This window comes from Bufo gargarizans, chromosome 6 (genome assembly GCF_014858855.1).
Source record: "Bufo gargarizans isolate SCDJY-AF-19 chromosome 6, ASM1485885v1, whole genome shotgun sequence".
NCBI lineage: Eukaryota > Metazoa > Chordata > Amphibia > Anura > Bufonidae > Bufo > Bufo gargarizans.
This window is the reverse complement of record NC_058085.1, coordinates 249,023,674-249,042,356: the sequence shown is the minus strand read 5'-3', so window position 1 is coordinate 249,042,356 and position 18,683 is coordinate 249,023,674. Positions and strand designations below refer to the sequence as shown.

The window sequence follows — 18,683 nt, the reverse complement described above, 5'->3', positions numbered from 1 at the left end:
GCCATTTATTGTTGTATCTAGACAATTATTTTCTATGCTCCCTAATGTGTTATATAATATAACATACTACAGAAAAGTTACAAGAGCCATATAGTAAATGAAAAATATCTTCGGAGTTCCCCCTACCACATATGAGGAGATCAGTATCATAAATAACATGTAATAGGTGTGGGGTCTGTTTTAATTGGGGCCCATTTTATGCCTCCAGAACCAAATTACAACCAGTTTAAAAAATGTATTTATACCACACACATTATACTGTACATATTCTGAAAATAAATTTGATCATCCCCCCGATGTTCCAGTTCCCAAGAACTGCTCATTTCACTCGCTGCCAAGTGGTTAATCTAATTTCCCTCAGTCACTGCATCCTTTTCTTACCCAGTTATTGTCACTCTGACCATCGCTGATTGTGACAGGGCAGCACAGAGGACTGGAAAAGGTCATTGGGAGGATTAAATTGGGGTAGTGTTAGCAGCATGGGGAGGAGGAGAGGTTGGGCTTGGTGCGGGTGATGGCAATGCTTCAGGCCCTCCTCCCCCACCAAGTAATGAAAGCATCACCACTCTACGGCCGGCTGGGTTGCCTGTGTGCTCATTCACATTGTAGAGATAGATGAGTGATGGAGACATCGGGTTGTCACACATGCCAGTAACAGGCTGCCATCCTGCTAGAGCGGAAACATATTGCTGATGTGCGCTTCAATCCGAGCATTGTTCTTAGCAACAGGACATTTATTGTTTGATTTCTCCTCATAGATTTTGGCTGCTACCCCTACAATGGTCATCACATAGTTGGCATTTGAGGAACAGCTGGAAAAAAGTCTAATTTGGTCTTAAAGCCTAACTCAGCTTCTGTAATCTAATAACAATGAAATACTGTGCACCCTGCTACTGCTCATACTCTTTTATATGTATATTATCTGCTATAAAATGAGGTAAGAAGACTGGTGTTGTGAGAGTTTGCGACCCAGAGATTCTCTTTCAATGATGATGTCTTTTAAAAATGACACTTTTAAAAGGAGCCAGTAAAGAGGTTGTCCAAATGTTTAAAACTAATGGCCTATCGTCAGGATAGGTCATCAATATCTGATTGGTGGGGTCTGACTCCCAGAGCCCTTGCCGATCAGCCGTTTGAAGAGATCTTTGTGCTCCATGAGTGCCGCAGCCTCTTCCAACCCATGATGTCATGTTCATCGGTCATATGGCCTAAGTCCAACTTCATGTGAATGGGGCTGAGCTGCAATACCAAGAACAAACGCTATCCAATGGACGGCGTTGTGCTTCGTAAGCTGCCAGGACATTTGATTGTCACGGGTCCCGAGTGTCAGAACCCCTGCCGATCTGATATTGATTATCTTTCCTGAGAATAGGTCCTCAATATCAGAATCTTGAAAGACCCCTTTAAGCTGACTTTATGTCTTCATGGACAGCTGGCAACATTTTACTGCCACATCATGCATTCCAGGTCTCTATGACCCAATAAAAAATATTTAATTATATAAAAACCCGCTTCTGAAAAGTTTTATAGTGTCAGCATGAAGCTCCAGGACAAACATTATACCTACGCCCACCACATACCAGCCAGTGATGCCACATGCTACTGTAAATGACCAATGTACACTATACAGGTAAAGTACTTATCAGTCTAGTGAGATAGCTATATATACCATGATTACAGTAATGTGCAGTCAGAATGATATATGGTAGTCCATCCCTGTACGGCCCCATTTTAGTGGAACAAAAGTTTTTTGACCTGAAGTCATCATGATGATATTCATACTGTAGAATGTAGAATTGTAAATTGCTGAAATGAAAAGCCCTGCAATACAATCCATCTCACTATAACATACTATGCATTCAATTCCCTGTAGGAGATATACACCCTTTCAATAGCTTCACTTGAATTCCAAATATGCATCTGCCTGTTACCCCTCCTGTCCCAAATGTCTATAAATCAGAGTAGACAATGGAATGTAAAGAACATTGAGAGAAATGCTCATTAATATTTCCCTTGCTAGGCCCATATAACGGTCCTTTTACAAAGGCTGATGGCCAGGCAATTATCAGGAAGAACTTGAACACTCCCAATAATTGCCTGATTATGAGTTGAGGTAATAGCTGCATTTACATGCAATAATCATCTCCTCTGTATGGGGACAAGCGATTGCTACTGCCATCTGTAGTATAAACTATACTGTATAGGCCCTCTACAACAGTTCCTGAGATTTGCTTTATAGCAGGCAACTGGGAGTTCAGGGAATGTTGTGGGCATGCCTATAGAAAGAGTCAGGGTGTTGTGACCGTAGTACCAATATTAACATAACTGTATTATTCAGCATGAAAGCAGACTTAAAAGGGTTCACCCATCTCACAGATTAATGGCATATCGCTAGGATACGCCACCAATGTCAGATAGGTGCAGATCCCACCTCTATGACCCACACCTATCTCTAGAACAGGTCCCCAAACTGTATGAGAGTGCATGCGCAAGTGCGGCCACCGTCCATTCATTTTTCTGGGAGGGCCAAATAGAGGTGAATGAAGAGGTGGCCGCTCTTGCATGGTGCGCTCTTCATTCACTTCTATGGAGCTTCCGGAATAAGTCGAGCGTGCTTGTGTGGCTCTTTTTTGAGGGCTCCTGTAGAAGTGAACGGAGAGCACTCTGCGGATACGAGGTCCTTCACTTTGGATGACCCACCCTATTTGACATTACTAGAATATCCTAGCAATATGCTACCAACGAGATGGGCTAAACCCTTTAAGATGGTGCTTGAGGTAGTTCAAAATAATGAACTGGTAATGGTGGAGAGGGACGGGGGTTTGGGGGTCCAGGTGGCCTGGATGCTTTTTATGAGTGGGGTCCAGAAGAAATGTTTGATCACCTACTGGCAGTGATTTGATTTAGTCCTAATAGAGGTGTTAGGCTCGAATTAGACAGGTAAACAAGCTGATATTATTTCCTTAATTTGCGGCAAGCGATGATTTAGTGAGTTGTTTGAGTTCAAAAGACTTTAAATTACCCAAAACAATAATCACTAAATATTCTTCACTGTTTTCTCGTTATTGCGATCATTGCTCATTCGCCACTACAGCATTTACACCTATAATGACTGGCAGATTCCTTATTAGATGAGGGGATGTGGCACCGGCTAATGATAATTTTTTTACGCAGATTCTTCTGATCCACAGAAAATGAACGCTCAACGTTTGTTTGTTGTATGCTATTACATTTAACAAAACTTGCTCAAATCTGAATAATTAGACACATATTCAAGCGATAATTGCTCTGTCTAATAGACCCTTCACAGTTCATTGTAGATTTGAAAGGGCACAGTGGACAATTGGAAAATTGCAAGATTTCAGCCAGGATTTAATTTTGAAATGGTGTCAAAGTTAAAACATATATGTTTGCCATAAAGACTTTAATGTGTCTGACATTCAATGCTATGCCTCTCCTACCTTCTTCTGAGCTAACCTCCCAATTAGTATACAAACTGGAAGTTAGCTGCACTAAAATTGCAGGCAAAATTGGCACCGTCTTTTTCCCAAAGAGTGTACCTGGTCTCATCAAAGAAGCACCAATATGAAAACAATGACCAGACAGAAGCATATATAGAGAATAAAGAGGGGGTACCAAAGCAAAGATCATAATAGGCTCCTCATTATGGTGCCAAACTTGGAGGACATGTAGGACAGAAGTTACTGGTGTTTGTTTCCCCACCCATCTCCGTTCGATGATACCTGGGCCAATTCCTCACATCCCTGTTTGCTAACAATACAGTTTTTCTGGAGATATAGAAGTCTTTAACGTTTTGTACCAGCCAAGTATCAAAAACGATGTGACCAACTAATATTCGGCCCCCAATTGTCAAGAACGCCTTTGTAGCTGGATCTGTGAAACCTTGCACCAGTATGTGCAGCCTTGCACCAAATCAGTGACACTATGGAAAAAAAAATCTGCAACCCATACCACAATGTGGGGTGGGGGGGGGGGGGCAAAAGAACTTTGGGCTCAGGGATGGGATTTTTCCTTGTCATGCCTGAAGATAACCACTGGAATCATATTGATCACTCAGCTTACTAACTGTAATACAGAGCAAATAAGTATCATTGACTTAGCAAGGCCACTTTAAAAATGCTAGATATTCCAATGTCTTTTCAGACCGTTAAAACTGTTCATTCCTGTGGTAACCATGTACTCACCCCCAGCACAGACACTGGACGGCTCTGCAGCCAGAATTTCTATGCAGAATTTCTTCAAGATCTGAAAGAAGAAGCAGTTCTCTGTTTGGCATCTTCTGGCAGCTAAGATTAAGTCATAGAAAAAATATTGCATATCCATTACTGCTTATACAAGCCAACAATTCAGTCTTCTCTTCCTCTCTGATGTTGAAGACAGACCAATGAAAATGTTCACATGCCATATACAAAATATACCATGATAAATGTACAGTAGTATAGTAAATATAGTAAAAACATGATTTTAATAGCTCCTATCTGAAAGAGGTTGTCACTGACAGAAATGTAGCCAAATACCTAACTAGCTTCCAGTCTTTATGTGCCACAGAGGGAGGCCACGTGGCTGCTATGGGGGCCCTGTTGAAGGGGAGGTATTGCAGGTTGGTCTCATTTTCTTTTTATTGGGTGAGGACAACCTGAAAAGGATCTGTTCAAACTTTTGGCAAACAAGTCATGAAAATGGATCTTCTGTAGGGGGTTTGCTGGTGTCAAACCACACCCAAAAAGGGTACTATCATGGAAAAGTAAGAAATAAAATGTTAAAAATGTTAAAGATAACCATATTACTGTATCTGTAAGACAAGGTTCCTAGTACCACTAGTGTGATAATAGCAAAAAATAAAATTATACCAGGAAAGAGAGATGCTCCCAGGACCAAGTAATGCCCCCAGGACAAGGTAACGAACTGGGTACCCTATTCTTCACCCTGGATGCTCTACATAAAAAGAGCTCCAACCCTGACAAGGACAATCCCATCCAAGAGCCTCCTCCGGGCAGAGATAAGGTTAGTCAGGGGGCTGCCTTAGAGAATAAAAATGAATGATGTAAATTTGCCAGGGGCGGACTGGGAACTTAAAGTGGTCCTGGAAAAAAAACTAAAAGTGGCCCAATTTTGTAGGCAGGTCAAAATTAACAGAAGGCATGGGTGGCACCCTGGGGCATCAGCTTACTGGGAAATTTCCCTGTAGGGTCTATGGACAATTCACCCCTGGATGTTGCTGATGCCGATTGGCCAGATAATGGCTAGACAGACATGCATATGAAAGAGACAACGATCATCCGGCTCACAGTGGATCCACTTACTCTAACCCGAGCCTATGCTTGCAGTAAAGTTGCATTCAGCTGTTATCCTGATCATGCGCATGATCGACATAACAACTGATTGCACCTTTGCCACAAGAATCGGCAGATGGTCACGTGTCTCCTGTATCACTTTTATCTCTTTTTTTTTACTCACTCTGAGCCCTTTGAGAATTTTTTTCCTTGCTGGACATCCCCTTTAATTACATTTGTACTTTTTAATGAGATGGATTGAAGGCATATGGCTCCATTTTTTGAAGTAGCAGTATATATAGATGTATACTCACTGAGTCAATAACTCCATGTAGAGCCTGGAATCCACCTGTCACGGGGAATACATTGTCGAGGCTGTCAGCAATGGTGGAGAGCTATGGAACAGAGAGCTCATTTAGCACTTGCTACCCAATATTACCACTTGCATCTACATATGGTATGAGTTTCTTGCTGCTGATACGTATGTCATTAAAGTCAACTGTTGAAAATTCCCATTTAGAGTGCTTCCACATGACCATATTTTTGGTCCGACCCACATTTTTTGTGGATCACATGCAGACCCATTAATTTTAAATTTAGCCGCAAAAAGTGCGGACAGCACATGGATGCTGCAAATTATAGAACATGTCCAATTCGTGTCCATTTTGCAGTGTGAAAAGTGCGGGATTCACACAGACCACATCTGTATTTAGCAGATTCTTGATTTGCGGACTGCAAAATAGATACAGTTGTGTGATGCACCCTCAGGGTATGTCGACATGGGGCATAATTTGTGATGTAAAAATCTGCTTTGGACTTTGCGATGGATCTGAGGAAGAATCTGCCAAAAAATTTACATCATAATCTGCATGAGTTACGAGTGGATTTGTTGAAGTTTTGCCACAGATGTCACCCAGTACATTGCAAAGGATGAAGTTCACAGTGGAAAATATGGAGAGAGGGCTCATGCACACAAACGTATTTTCTTTCCGTGTCTGTTCCTTTTTTTTGTGGACCGTATGCGGAACCATCCATTTCAAAAAGTTACTCCGTGTGTATTCCGTTTCCGAATGTCAGCATTTCCGTCCCGCAAAAAAATAGAACATGTCTTATTATTGTCCGCATTACGGACAAGGATAGTACTGTTCTGTTAGGGGCCAGCTGTTCCGTTCTGCAGATTTAAAATCATGCTGCAGATTTAAAATCCACACTGCAAATGAATGGTAATATAGCTGGTAATGTAAAACGTGCCGCAAATACGAAACAATTTAGTCCTATGTGGATGTACCATTCCCTTTTTTAAACATATACACAATGGGGGAGAATTATCAAAACTGATGTAAAGGAAAACGGACTAAGTTGCCCATAGCAACCAATCAGATTCCACCTTTCATTTTCAAAAGGAGCTCTGAGAAATGAAAGGTGGAATCTGATTGGTTGCTATGGGCAACTTAGTCCGTTTTCCTTTACATCAGTTTTGATAATTCTCCCCCAATGTATAAAGGTGACCACCTAGTGTTTGCATACGTTTGTACTAATAACTGGGGATGTTACTTCAGTACGTACTACTGCTGCACATGTATAATAATATCCTGCCCTCAGTGCCCCTGCTGAAAAGCTCTCTTTATGACAGTCTGGCTGTTTCCATCCTGTCTGTGTCCATGTAAATCTGCCTCACTGCCCACGGCTGTCTCTGTCCCTCTGCTTCATATCATGGATTCAGACTTGACAAACTATTTAATGTAACATGGAATGAAAGCACATCGTACAAGATGGGTACAAATGAGCAGCAAGGGGCAGTTCCCGCAGCTGAAACCGAAGGGAGTAGAAATGTGCAACAAATTGTATATGGAAGGATGGTCGTAGGGCTTTTGTGGCGTAGAGAAGCTAGCACCCTGTCAGTTCTATGAATGTTACATCTAATTTAAGAAAGGGCACAATGCCAGACAATTGTTACCATTGCTGCATAAGTCACGTTACTAGATATAATATGTGATACAATTCATTGCACAGTACATCAATATTGAGAGCAGGGCTATTTTATCGAATATTGTGCCCGGGCAACAAGCAAAGTAGAGCTCCCTTTAGACAGTTTTTTCTCTCTAAAAAAGCTACATAAATAAAAAAATACTGCCTTACAGCGTCTAAATAATAACTTTATTGCCCACAGAAAACTACAGTTCACTAGATACTGCAATTCTTGAATAATACTCCCAAATAACTTCCAAATAATACCACCATATAATAAAACTTCCATCCAGGATCTGAAAAAAACACTACCATAAAAAAGCTACATAATACTATATAGCTCCCAAAAGGGTAACAGTGCTACAGGAGGTAAAAACGTACAAAGCAAGCTATGGTCACTAGACACAGAAATCCAGATTTAGAGGGGTCAGGCAGGTAGAGTAGACAGTGAAAATCCAGGGTCAAACACACATAACAGCGGGTACAGGCAAAGGCTACTTTCACACTAGCGTTCGATCGGATCCGTTCTGAACGGATCCGATCATATTAATGCAGACGGAGGCTCCGTTCAGTACGGATCCGTCTGCATTAATAACTTAGAAAAAATTCTAAGTGTGAAAGTAGCCTGAGCGGATCCGTTCAGACTTTCAATGTAAAGTCAATGGGGGACGGATCCACTTGAAGATTGAGCCATATGGTGACATCTTCAAGCGGATCCGTTCCCATTGACTTACATTGTAAGTCTGAACGGATCCGCTCGCCTCCGCACGGCCAGGCGGACAGCTGAACGCTGCAAGCAGCGTTCAGCTGCCCGCCTGGCCGTGCGGAGGCGAGCGGAGCGGAGGCTGAACGCCGCCAGACTGATGCAGTCTGAGCGGATCCGCTCCATTCAGACTGCATCAGGGCTGGACAGAGGCGTTCGGGTCCGCTCGTGAGCTCCTTCAAACGGAGCTCACGAACGGACCTATGAACGCTAGTGTGAAAGTAGCCAAACAGAGAATAAAATAGCTCCAGGGCAACTAGAGATAATAAAAATCTGGGACGAGGCCCCCAATTAATCACTACCCGTTCTCTACCATCTCTCTCTGTAGCACCGGTCCAGTCACCCTACCGCTGCTTGTTTACAAATGGCAGCACTGACGTGGCGGTATTGTCTGCAGTGGCCATATGTCATACACCTGTATATCATGGACACAGTATGTATCTACTAGTTACCTGTGCTGTGCGCAATGTTATTGGACAGAAGCCGCTGATGATCGGGTCTGGTCACCCCATCAGTGGCCAGGCTGGGACTGTGCAAATAGGGATGCTGACACTACACAAAGGTGGGGGGTTCACAGCACAGCAGGGAGCACATTACAGTATATTAGTAAATTGATTATTTCCAGCCCTTTTGTAAAATATAGTTGAAGTGATCAACCCCTTTAATGAATTTAAATTGCATCCTTTAGTGTCACTAAATGGTGGTGGCCAAGAAAGAAGCACTTTGAAAACACCTCTCATGCTCCATAGCAGTAGCAGTAGTGGTTGTAGTAGTTGTACTTACCTGTGTTTCATTAAAGTCTTTTACTCCCACACAGTAAACAATGGCACCCAAACTCCGAGCTCTATCAGCCTGTAAAAGAAAGAAATAACCATAACTCATCTCTGTTGAGTCCATACCGCAGCTTGTGTGGGCAAATATAAATAGTGTTCCCTTAACGTGACTACAGATCAATCGTTATTGTAATATTGATGGCAAAATGTCTATTTAACACAATTTAACTCACAATTCAACCCCTGAAAACTGCTGTTTACATAAGTATTCTCCTACTCCTGTGGTGCAGAAGCTCACATCAGATGTATGGTAAAGATACAAACATGTATAAGATAGGAAAAAGCTACAAGTAATATTCAGGTGTTTGAATAGTGAGCAATGTTGGCTCAATAATGAGGAAATGGAAGCTGAATCATACCACCCAGGTCCTGCTTAGACAAGGCCATCCCTCACATCTCAACATCAAAGGAAGCCAGAGAGAGGCCAACAATTGCATCAAGGAGCTACAAATTTCTCAGGCCAGGGCTCATTCACACGGCCGTTGTTTTGGTCCGCATCCGAGCCGCAGTTTTTGCGGCTTGGATGTGGACCCATTCACTTCAATGTTGCTCCGTTCCATGGTCCACAAAAAAATATAACCTGTCCTATTCTTGTCCGTGTTTTGCGGACAAGAATAGGTAGTTATATTAATGGCTGTCCGTGCCGTTCCCCAAAGTGCAGGTTGTGTGCATGAGGCCCAAGAATGAATGAAGGTGCACCAGTCAACCATAGCTCTGCATACAGACACTTACCTGTCTGGGAGAGTAGCGAGAAAAAAGTTATTACTAAAGAGAAGATGTATCAAAGCTAGAAAGCATCAACGTGACCCAAGATAAAGTGTGGAAGAAGGTTTTTTTTCCAAAGAGACCAAGCTGGTGGGTAAAATTTTAAGTAACGCCAGAGGCATATGCCCAGAGTCATTTTCCCTTCCAATCTAAATACTTAAGAGATTTTGAGTGCCCACATCACAATTTTAATTACTTCACAATCCCCCCCCCCCCCCCCCGACCCTAAAAAAAAAAAAGTGGCCTAAGTGTTTTCAGAGTCAAGGAACTCACAAATCTGCCATTGGATGTTCATCAGCAGACACCATGAAGTAAGAGGATTGCAGCATCATGTTGAGGAGATGCTTTTCCTCAGTGGGTGTCGGACATTGTATTGGAACTGAAGGATGCCTAATTCATATAAAATACAGGAAGATGCTACAAAACACAGTCTGCAGCTAAAAACCGGAGAAAGTACATATTTCTTAGAAAGTGGAAAAGTGTTTTAAAGAGTGTATATGAGAATAAGAGAGTATGAGAGAGTGTGAGGTAATGTCAGAGTGAGAGAGAGTGTATTTAAGGGAATGTGAGAGTGTAAACAGATGAGTCACTAACAAGGAGTGAGAGACAGGGTGTAGGAGAGAGAGATGAGTGAGGGAATGCAAGAACATGAGAGAGTGAGGGAGAAGGGTGAGAAAGAGTGAGTTTGTGAGAGAAAAGAGGGCTGAAAAAAAGAGAAAAAAGAGAGAATATAGGAGAGTAAGTGAGTGACACAAGTGAGAGAGAGAGGGTGGGAGACTGTGTAAGGGAGTGTGAGAGAGGTCAGCGAGAGAGTGTCAGAGTGGAAATCTTTGGGGTACCTCATTTTCTGCATAGTTGAACTGGTTTTGCTGCAGTTCCCCATCAGTGAGCGCTATGATAACACTGGCCGCACTGTTACCTGAGGGTAAAAATGCAGATATCACTTACAACAATGACATTTCCTTTATCGTTTCATGCTTTGCCTCACTATAGTGTAATGTCCATATTTACTATATACCTCACAAGTTCTGTATGTATTGTTAGTGTATATACTGTAGAAATCTGCTATGTTCCATGACAGTGAGAGAGATTTGCCAACGATGAGCTAAAATGAAATGTGATAACCAACAAACAAGTCTCTGCAGCTTTAGTATTGTACTGTGTAGGCCCTTCTGTGAACTGTGACATTTAGAGAGCATGGCAATCTATACATATGATTCATCTATACCAGGGATGCTCAACCTGCGGCCCTCCAGCTGTTGTAAAACTACAACTCCCATCATGCCCTGCTGTAGGCTCATAGCTGTAGGCTGTCTGGGAATGCTGGGAGTTGTAGTTTTGCAACAGCTGGAGGACCGCAGGTTGAGCATCCCTGATCTATACCCATACAGCAGGTGACATATGCAGGCGGAGTGCATCTTTATTGTATATGATCATACATGGTAAATACGGTATAACTTACTTCTTCTGTTCTCCTGATTGATCTGTTCATTCGCCTGTGAAAAATATTCAGTAACAGTCAGGATGGATGAGTGAACAACTGGAGATACTATTATCATTAATGTTGGACATGCCTTAGGTTATTGTAACCATTGTGGTATAATATTAAAAGGTATATTAGACTGAATGCTCCTGGATATGAAGACATCATAAGTGGTAAGTGTCATGGACTGGTTAAAATGTGTCACGTAAAGGGCACAAACCTTTAAATATTACGGTCATTGTGGCAAGTACGATGATCATCCTGGGTTAGGCGCCGATACCAGCCGACAATTTTTGTAGGAGTAACAGTGTAGTACATGAGTGGTGTCCTATGCAGAGTACTCAGTTCTACAATGGTTGTATATCCTAATAGGGCATTTGGGATCCAAATCGGCTTCATTTGTTTCTCAGTTGAGGAACATTGTTTGGGACCCCTTCGTTTTCAGGTCCTAGAGCACTACCAAACTTCTGGACCACTAGGTCTCATGCACATGGCACAGTCGCTGTGGTACACTGCAGGGGGTGCCTAATAATGACATGACGTTTGGACGTTCATCAAGGAGATTTTACTCCACAGGATAGCTGATAAATATTACTAAATGTCTGATCGTATGACTGCTGGGACCCCCCAGTGATCCAGGGAATAAAGGGTCTTTGATCCCTTCTCTGAATGGAGTGATAGTGTGCTTGCCGGTAAACGGCTCCATTTACTTTTGTGGGACAAACATGGACAACTAGGTAAGTCCCAGGGAAGTGAATGGAGCAGTGGAACGGCATGCAGGCTACCACTCCATTCATAGAGGGATCTGGAGGTCCCAGCAGTCAGACCCCCATCAATCCGACATTAATCACCTGTCCTGTGAATAGGTGAAAACTACTTTTTGTAGGTAATGCCCTTTGAATTATGAAGATGGGATCTTATAATGTGTAGAAAATATCAGGGTTTATTGGTTTGACACCTTTATATCAAAAATACAACTTTACTTACCATTTTAAATCCTTCATGCATAAATGTGTCACCCCCAGGCACCTCTGTTTGAAGCTTTTGGAGGCCTTGGCGTATCAGTTCTCTGTAAAGGACATATACACAGTGACAGTAAATGACATATTAACATAGCAACATGGGACATTTTTATACAAAATAATTTCATTTTTGCATCCACATAAAATCACTAATTAAGGCCTCATTCAAATGTCCATGAATCACGGACGTGTACTCCGTGGTCTCCACAGACAGCACATGCACCCTTCGACTGTAATTTGTGTATTTACAGTGATTTTCCACAGATCGTGGGTCTATGGTGACACCATGAAGCATGCCCTACTTTTGTCCATGATTAGGGATCCCTCAAGTTAAAACAGACTATGGATCCATGAAAACCAGAGGCACCATCCGTGTTTGGTCCATGTTTTACACAGATTGTTGATTGGAGATGATCTAGAAACCAATTTTCAGCCTAGCAGTGTTCATGGAGGGCAAAAAAAGGGACACACGGAGAAAACATGGATTCTTCATAGACATCTTCACGGATGAACCAGTGACCATCTTGTCACACATGTCATCAAGGACGTGTGAAAGAGTCCTAAGACATGTATGGCAGGAAGGAATACTTGGTTTTCCTATTTCTTTTAGCATGTGGGAGCCCTTGAACAAAAATGTTAACCACCTTGGCAAACCACTACCAATAGATAAGTGGGCCCCAATGCAACATCTGTAACACAGCACACCCTGTTATGACCCTGCATTAACAATACTGGTCTCCTTACCAGACCGGTTGACCTTTTGGCTTGGGCCCAGTTGCATCAACTGCAGCCAAACAAATACAGTAAAAACATTTACTTCAGCAAAGTATGACACTTAGCACCCTAAATAAAATTATCAAAGCAGATGCACTGTCATATAGGAAAGCTGCTTGATAAAGTGCAAAGGTCCCTATTAGAGGAATAAATGTCAATTAAAGCAAGTTGCCAAACTCCCTTTCTGGTTCCACAGAACTGCAGGGAACCACTGGGCCCAATTTTGGAACAGAAAATCTCAAACAGCTCAGCAGAACCCTACTCTGAACTGATGAGTAGCAATAACTCTGTAACTTCACAGTTTACAGCTGGGTGTCTTGCAGTACTACACACAGCCTACAAACAAGAGGGGCACTGTGTTTCTAATCTCAAGCAGACTATTTCATCGTGCACAAGTGATTTAAATAGTCTTCCCTTTTCTGTCTCCATGGCCTTTTTCACACAAGCGTATGGAAATCTGTGAGTTTTCCGCCTCCGGAATACACACGGATTTCGGATGATATGCCATCCAGACTGCCATCAGTATTGAATCAGTAATTCTTCCACATTTACATGCGTATACCTTCCTTCCTGCATTTTTATGATCTCTCATAGACTAAAATGTGCATATTTGGAAGCCAATACACACAAAACTAGGACATGCTGTGGTTTTCAACACTGACAGAAATTATACGTCTATATGGATAGCTCTATTCGTTAACATTAGCCGTGGGCCATAAAAACCAGGCCATATACGGCTTGCAAAAATGCTCGTAGGAAAGCATCTTTTGGGAAATCCTCAATACCTGTTGGGGCTCCTTGAGCACAATATTGGGAACACCAATCTAATATATTATATATATAATATATTGTGTTGGCTTGCACATTTTTGGGCTGTTTGGTGAATGGACTTGATAATTATAAAAATTGGTTGCAGAAAATCCACAGTCATGCTAGCCAATTACCTCTTTTCAGTCAACTTCATGATGGTTGTTGCCCGGGAGGAGAAGACAATAAATGACATCCTGAGCATGGGACTGTACCAAAAGAAACACAAACATTCATAAAATCAGGGAAGTCCAGTGAATACATGATGAATGCACAGTAACTAACTATACAGAGAATATGGTGAGTGGGAAAAAAAGGCAATGAGGATCTTACAGTCACTTCTATATTTAATTATCTTTTAAAAAACTTTGGTGGGAGGCCATATTGGAGGTGCACACTTCCATTCTGTACTGTCTGTAACAGGTTGTGTGTAGCAATGGCCTATTTACATGGGCGGATATGATCAGGGACAAATTGTTTATTTCCAATCACTGGTACCTGATTGTTCGACTGTGTAGCTCCTCCTCTTCTACAAGGGGATAAACAATCACTACTGTGATTTTTCGTCCCCATGTAAATTCATGTTTTTTGGCAGCATATCCCTGTTTACACAGCGCAATGGGATTCTGACAAATAACTATTTTAGGTGCTGCACCTCTAGGCCTCAGGCACACGACCGTGATGCGTTTTGCGGTCCGCAAATCGCAGATCTGCAAAACACTGATGGCGTCCGTGCGCATTCCGCAATTTGTGGAACGGCACGGAGAGCCTTTAATATAACTGGCTATTGTTGTCCCAAAGCGCGGAAAAGAATAGGACTTGTTATATATATTTTTTTGCGGGGCCACGGAATGGAGCAACGGATGCGGACAGCACACGGAGTGCTGTCCGCATCTTTTGCGGCCCCATTTAAATGAATGGGTCTGCATCCGAGCTGCGGCTCAGATGCGGACCAAAACAATGGCCGTGTGCATAAGGCCTTACATGGGGCAATTATCAGGAATGAGTGTTTGTACGATAATTGTCTTAATCCATAGTCATTCCCCCCACTGTTTACCTGACCCTTATAGCATCTGTAATAAATGACATAGAAATGTCAGTAGACACAGTCTATAGCGGCAATGACTCAAAATTTTAAAAAGGCGGGTTTGAACAGTTTGAACAGTTAAGCAAGTTGAAAATGACATAATCTCCAAAAGAAATAGAGTTAAAGATGACACATTGCCTTTGTATTCTAAGCAAAACCATTTAAAAAAAAAAAATCTTTTTCATTTTCAAAATAATATAAAATGAAAAGGGCCCGAAGCAAAACTTTGGGCACCCAGCATGGCTAGTAGGTAGTAGCACCCCCTTTGGCAAGTACCACAGCTAGTAAATGCTATTTGTAGCCAGCCAAGAGTCTTTCTCTTGTTATCTGAGGGATTTTCATCCATTCTTCCTTGAAAAAGTTCAGTGAGATTCCTGGGCCATCTTGCATGCACTGCTCTTTTGAAGTTATCCACAGATTTTCAATAATCTTCAGATCAGGGGACTGTGAAGGCCATGGTAAAACTTTCAGCCTGCGCCTTTTGAGGTAGACTATATCGGATTTTGATGCGTGTTTAGGATCATTATCTATGTGCACAAGCCAACTTCAGCTTTTTACAGTTGGTGTTATATTTATTTCCAAAATTGCTGGAATTTTATTGAATCCATTCTTCCCTCTATCTGTGCTATTGCCCACCACACAACCCCAAAGCATAATTGATCGATCCCCATACCTAATGGGTGAAGAGGTGTTCTTTTCATGAAATTCTGTGCAGTTTTTTTCTCCAAACATACCTTTGTTCATTTTGGCCAAAGAGTTCTATTTTACCTCATCAGTCCACAGGATTTGTTTCCAAAATGCATCAAGCTTATTCATGTTCTTTTGCAAACTGATGACGCTGAATTTATGTGGTGAGGATGCAGGAGAGGTTTTCTCCTGATGATTATTCCATAAAGGCCATATTTGTGCAGGTGTCGCTGAACAGTAGAACAATGTATCACAACTTCCTGAAGGTCTTTTGCAGTCCAGGGGGGATCTAATTTGCCTTTCTAGCAATCATACAGTGATTGTAAACAAGCCTTAACCCTAATGGGCTATTTAAGGTCTGAGGACTTGGTCAATCCTATCGGAGCGTTCAAACATTCTTATGTTCCCATACTCATGGTACTCCTTTACTTTTTCACTCTAAAATTGTACAAAACCAAATAGTACATTGATATTGCTTAACTTTATGCCTTTTGGAGATTATTAATCTTCAACTTGCTTAACTGTTCACAGCAACAGTAATTTTGACCAGGGGTGCCGAAACCTTTGCATGTCTCTGTATGTCATTCCTTTTCAGTATTTTGTGGCAGTTTCTTGTGCTGTTTTTTGAGCCAAAGCCAATAGTGTATTCAAAATGGGAAAGATGAGAACTTCCCGAAACAGCGCTCTAGCAGCTGGAAAACCTCTGCAGTTCTCAGAGATTAATTGATCCCATGTGGACTTATTGTGGTAAATGGAAAACTTTCCACCTTTGTCACACAGAAGTTACTTTACAACTAATATACTGAATACTTTGTCCAACCCTCATGATGATAAAAAAAAAGGTCAGTAGACACATTGGCAACCTCCTGAGGTCAGGGCTGATGGTACAGATAAGTGTTGAGCACTGTATATATACTATTTACTGTATTCGAATATGCAAAACTATTAGGCTTATTTGTTAGTACCGCTAACAACCATAAAGACAATAAAATGTGCCAGAACAAGATATAAGAAATAGTACAATTGCTATTTAATTCATAGAATAAAAAACTCAAAATCGCCACTGGTACCAGGCTAAACATAGAATGGTACATTACCAAATAGTACAAGATAAACCAATAAGCAAGTCAAAGAGTAAAGGCAAATAACAAAGCAGTAATAGGTACTAACTCTAATTTGGGGTATCACCTATCGTCTAAAGCAATTACCGTAAGGGACTGGTGAGCAGAGTGTCTATGTGTGTGTCAGGATGCACAACTGATATCATATAGGGGTGTCCTGTACACTCCTACAAAGGGATGTAGAGAAGATGTAACAGCACTATGTGGCAAGGAAGGTGGTAAAACATGTCTACCAATCTCTTAACTCCCAGAGGCAAAAAAGGAAATTAAAAAAGCCAAAGACTTCTTTCTCCAACATCTGTCATTGGGGACAGTTGAAACCCCATACATGGTAGATTGCAGGCTAATTCCACCAATACTGGAGAGTTTTGACTAACACATATGACCAACTTTAACAATGAAGCCCCCAAGAATGCTTTAGCCTCCATTAACATTTTCTAGAGATGTATTCTTCTTAGAATTTCTTGAAGCACAAGTATCAGGCTAAGCACTGCAATTGTTTTTGTAATGTTTTTATCAACAGATGAGATGTGATATGAATGATGAGATTGGAGGACCAGACAACTGGACTTGTGGATAAATAATGGACAAAAAGTACAAAGTGACACAGGCAGTGGATGTAAACCAACTGTGCCAACCAACCGGTCTGTCATAAGGTTAGTCCTAAGGGTGTTATACTGGCAGTCCCCTGTTTTTCACTCTTTCACTCTATACAGGGATCTGGAGTTTGCTGTAGGGGAGCCACCCGGCCGATAACTCTTGGAATAGTCCTGCTGTGGTTGGCTGCTCACCCATGGAGATCAGAGACCCCAGTGTGAAACACAAAGGGCTTTAGGCAATACTAGTAGTCAGGAACAGGCAGAGGTCAGGACAGGCAAAGTAAGTACGAATCTGTGAAACTAGTCCAAGGTCAGGGCAGGGTCAATACAGTAAACATGAAAAGGTCAGGTCAGGCAGCAGAAGGTCAGAATCAGTAAACAGACAGGTACACAGGTCAGTAGAAAAACAGAACAGCACACCTTCGCAGAAATCTAGCAAGCTAGACAACCTAAAGCTCAGGCATCCTCCCCTAGGGGAAGGTGTCTTAAGTACCTAGAGGCAGCCAGCCATTGGACCATCACACAGCAGAGAAGCCAGCTGGGTGAGTAATGCAGCACCTGTGCTCACTAGAAGAGGGGCAGCAACCAGCATGGGCCACCTGAGCAACACAAACTTCATTCATACCTTGTAAATTTTTCAGTAAGGCTCTCAACAAAGTAGTAAATTTCATGCCAGTGGTTCTTCACACTACCAGACCTGTGGAAAAATAACATAATTAGATCAATCAATAGCCAGTACTGGTGGTTAAATGTGGGCAGTACCGTTCTTTTACAAATAAAGATGCACATGGAGCTTGTACATTATAAGATCAGAAGGGCTCATGCACATGATCAAATTTCAAGTTGTACAGAGTTAAAATACACACTCAAAGATTCATACTGTACCTCCATGCCTTCAGCTCTTTACAGAGCCATACACATACGAAGTCTAACTGGACTATATCACATGGAATACTTTGAGAAAAACCCTGTGATTTTGCTGTAGACCACAAATATTCTAACAGACTACATTTCCAAGATAGAATTAGAGCTGGATATTGTGTGTGCTCCACAACACCTCAAGAAACCTAAGCCTGAAAACCTCTGTCTAGCACCCAACACTGGATGCGAAGATCCAAAACACTACTGCTATGATGGAAGATAATGTTACATACCACCTTTGAACAGAAAACCTGATGGGAGATCCCACCTTTTCTGAAGATGAGACCTAACCGTCTCAAATGGTATAATAATGCACCATTGACTGAAAAGGCCATGAAACAGCAATCTACCCACCAATCTAATAGTCAGGGCCGGTGCTACCATAAGGCAGACCAAGCAGCTGCCTTAGGGCGCACCCTGGCAGGGCCGGTGCAAGGATTTTTGCCAACACAAGCGAAGCTACATTTTGGCGCCCTTCCCCCCCCCCCCCCCCCCCCCACGCTTCTCCTCTCTGTGGTCCTGGTATCTTCTCTCTGCTTCAGACAATGGCTGGTTTAAA

General features: G+C 42.0%; 1 protein-coding gene across 1 annotated transcript in view; it reads right to left on the bottom strand.

The window, feature by feature from the left end:
* Positions 1-18,683, bottom strand: part of LOC122940999 (anthrax toxin receptor 1-like) — a 92,370-nt gene that overhangs the window by 46,033 nt on the left and 27,654 nt on the right. The window contains exons 2-9 of the mRNA XM_044297970.1: positions 17,829-17,900; positions 13,847-13,918; positions 12,094-12,175; positions 11,086-11,119; positions 10,463-10,542; positions 8,809-8,877; positions 5,609-5,689; positions 4,206-4,266 (exon numbers count right to left, since the gene is read on the bottom strand). Of these exons, the coding sequence (XP_044153905.1) occupies positions 4,206-4,266; positions 5,609-5,689; positions 8,809-8,877; positions 10,463-10,542; positions 11,086-11,119; positions 12,094-12,175; positions 13,847-13,918; positions 17,829-17,900 (551 nt within the window). The remainder of the gene's footprint in view (positions 1-4,205; positions 4,267-5,608; positions 5,690-8,808; positions 8,878-10,462; positions 10,543-11,085; positions 11,120-12,093; positions 12,176-13,846; positions 13,919-17,828; positions 17,901-18,683) is intronic.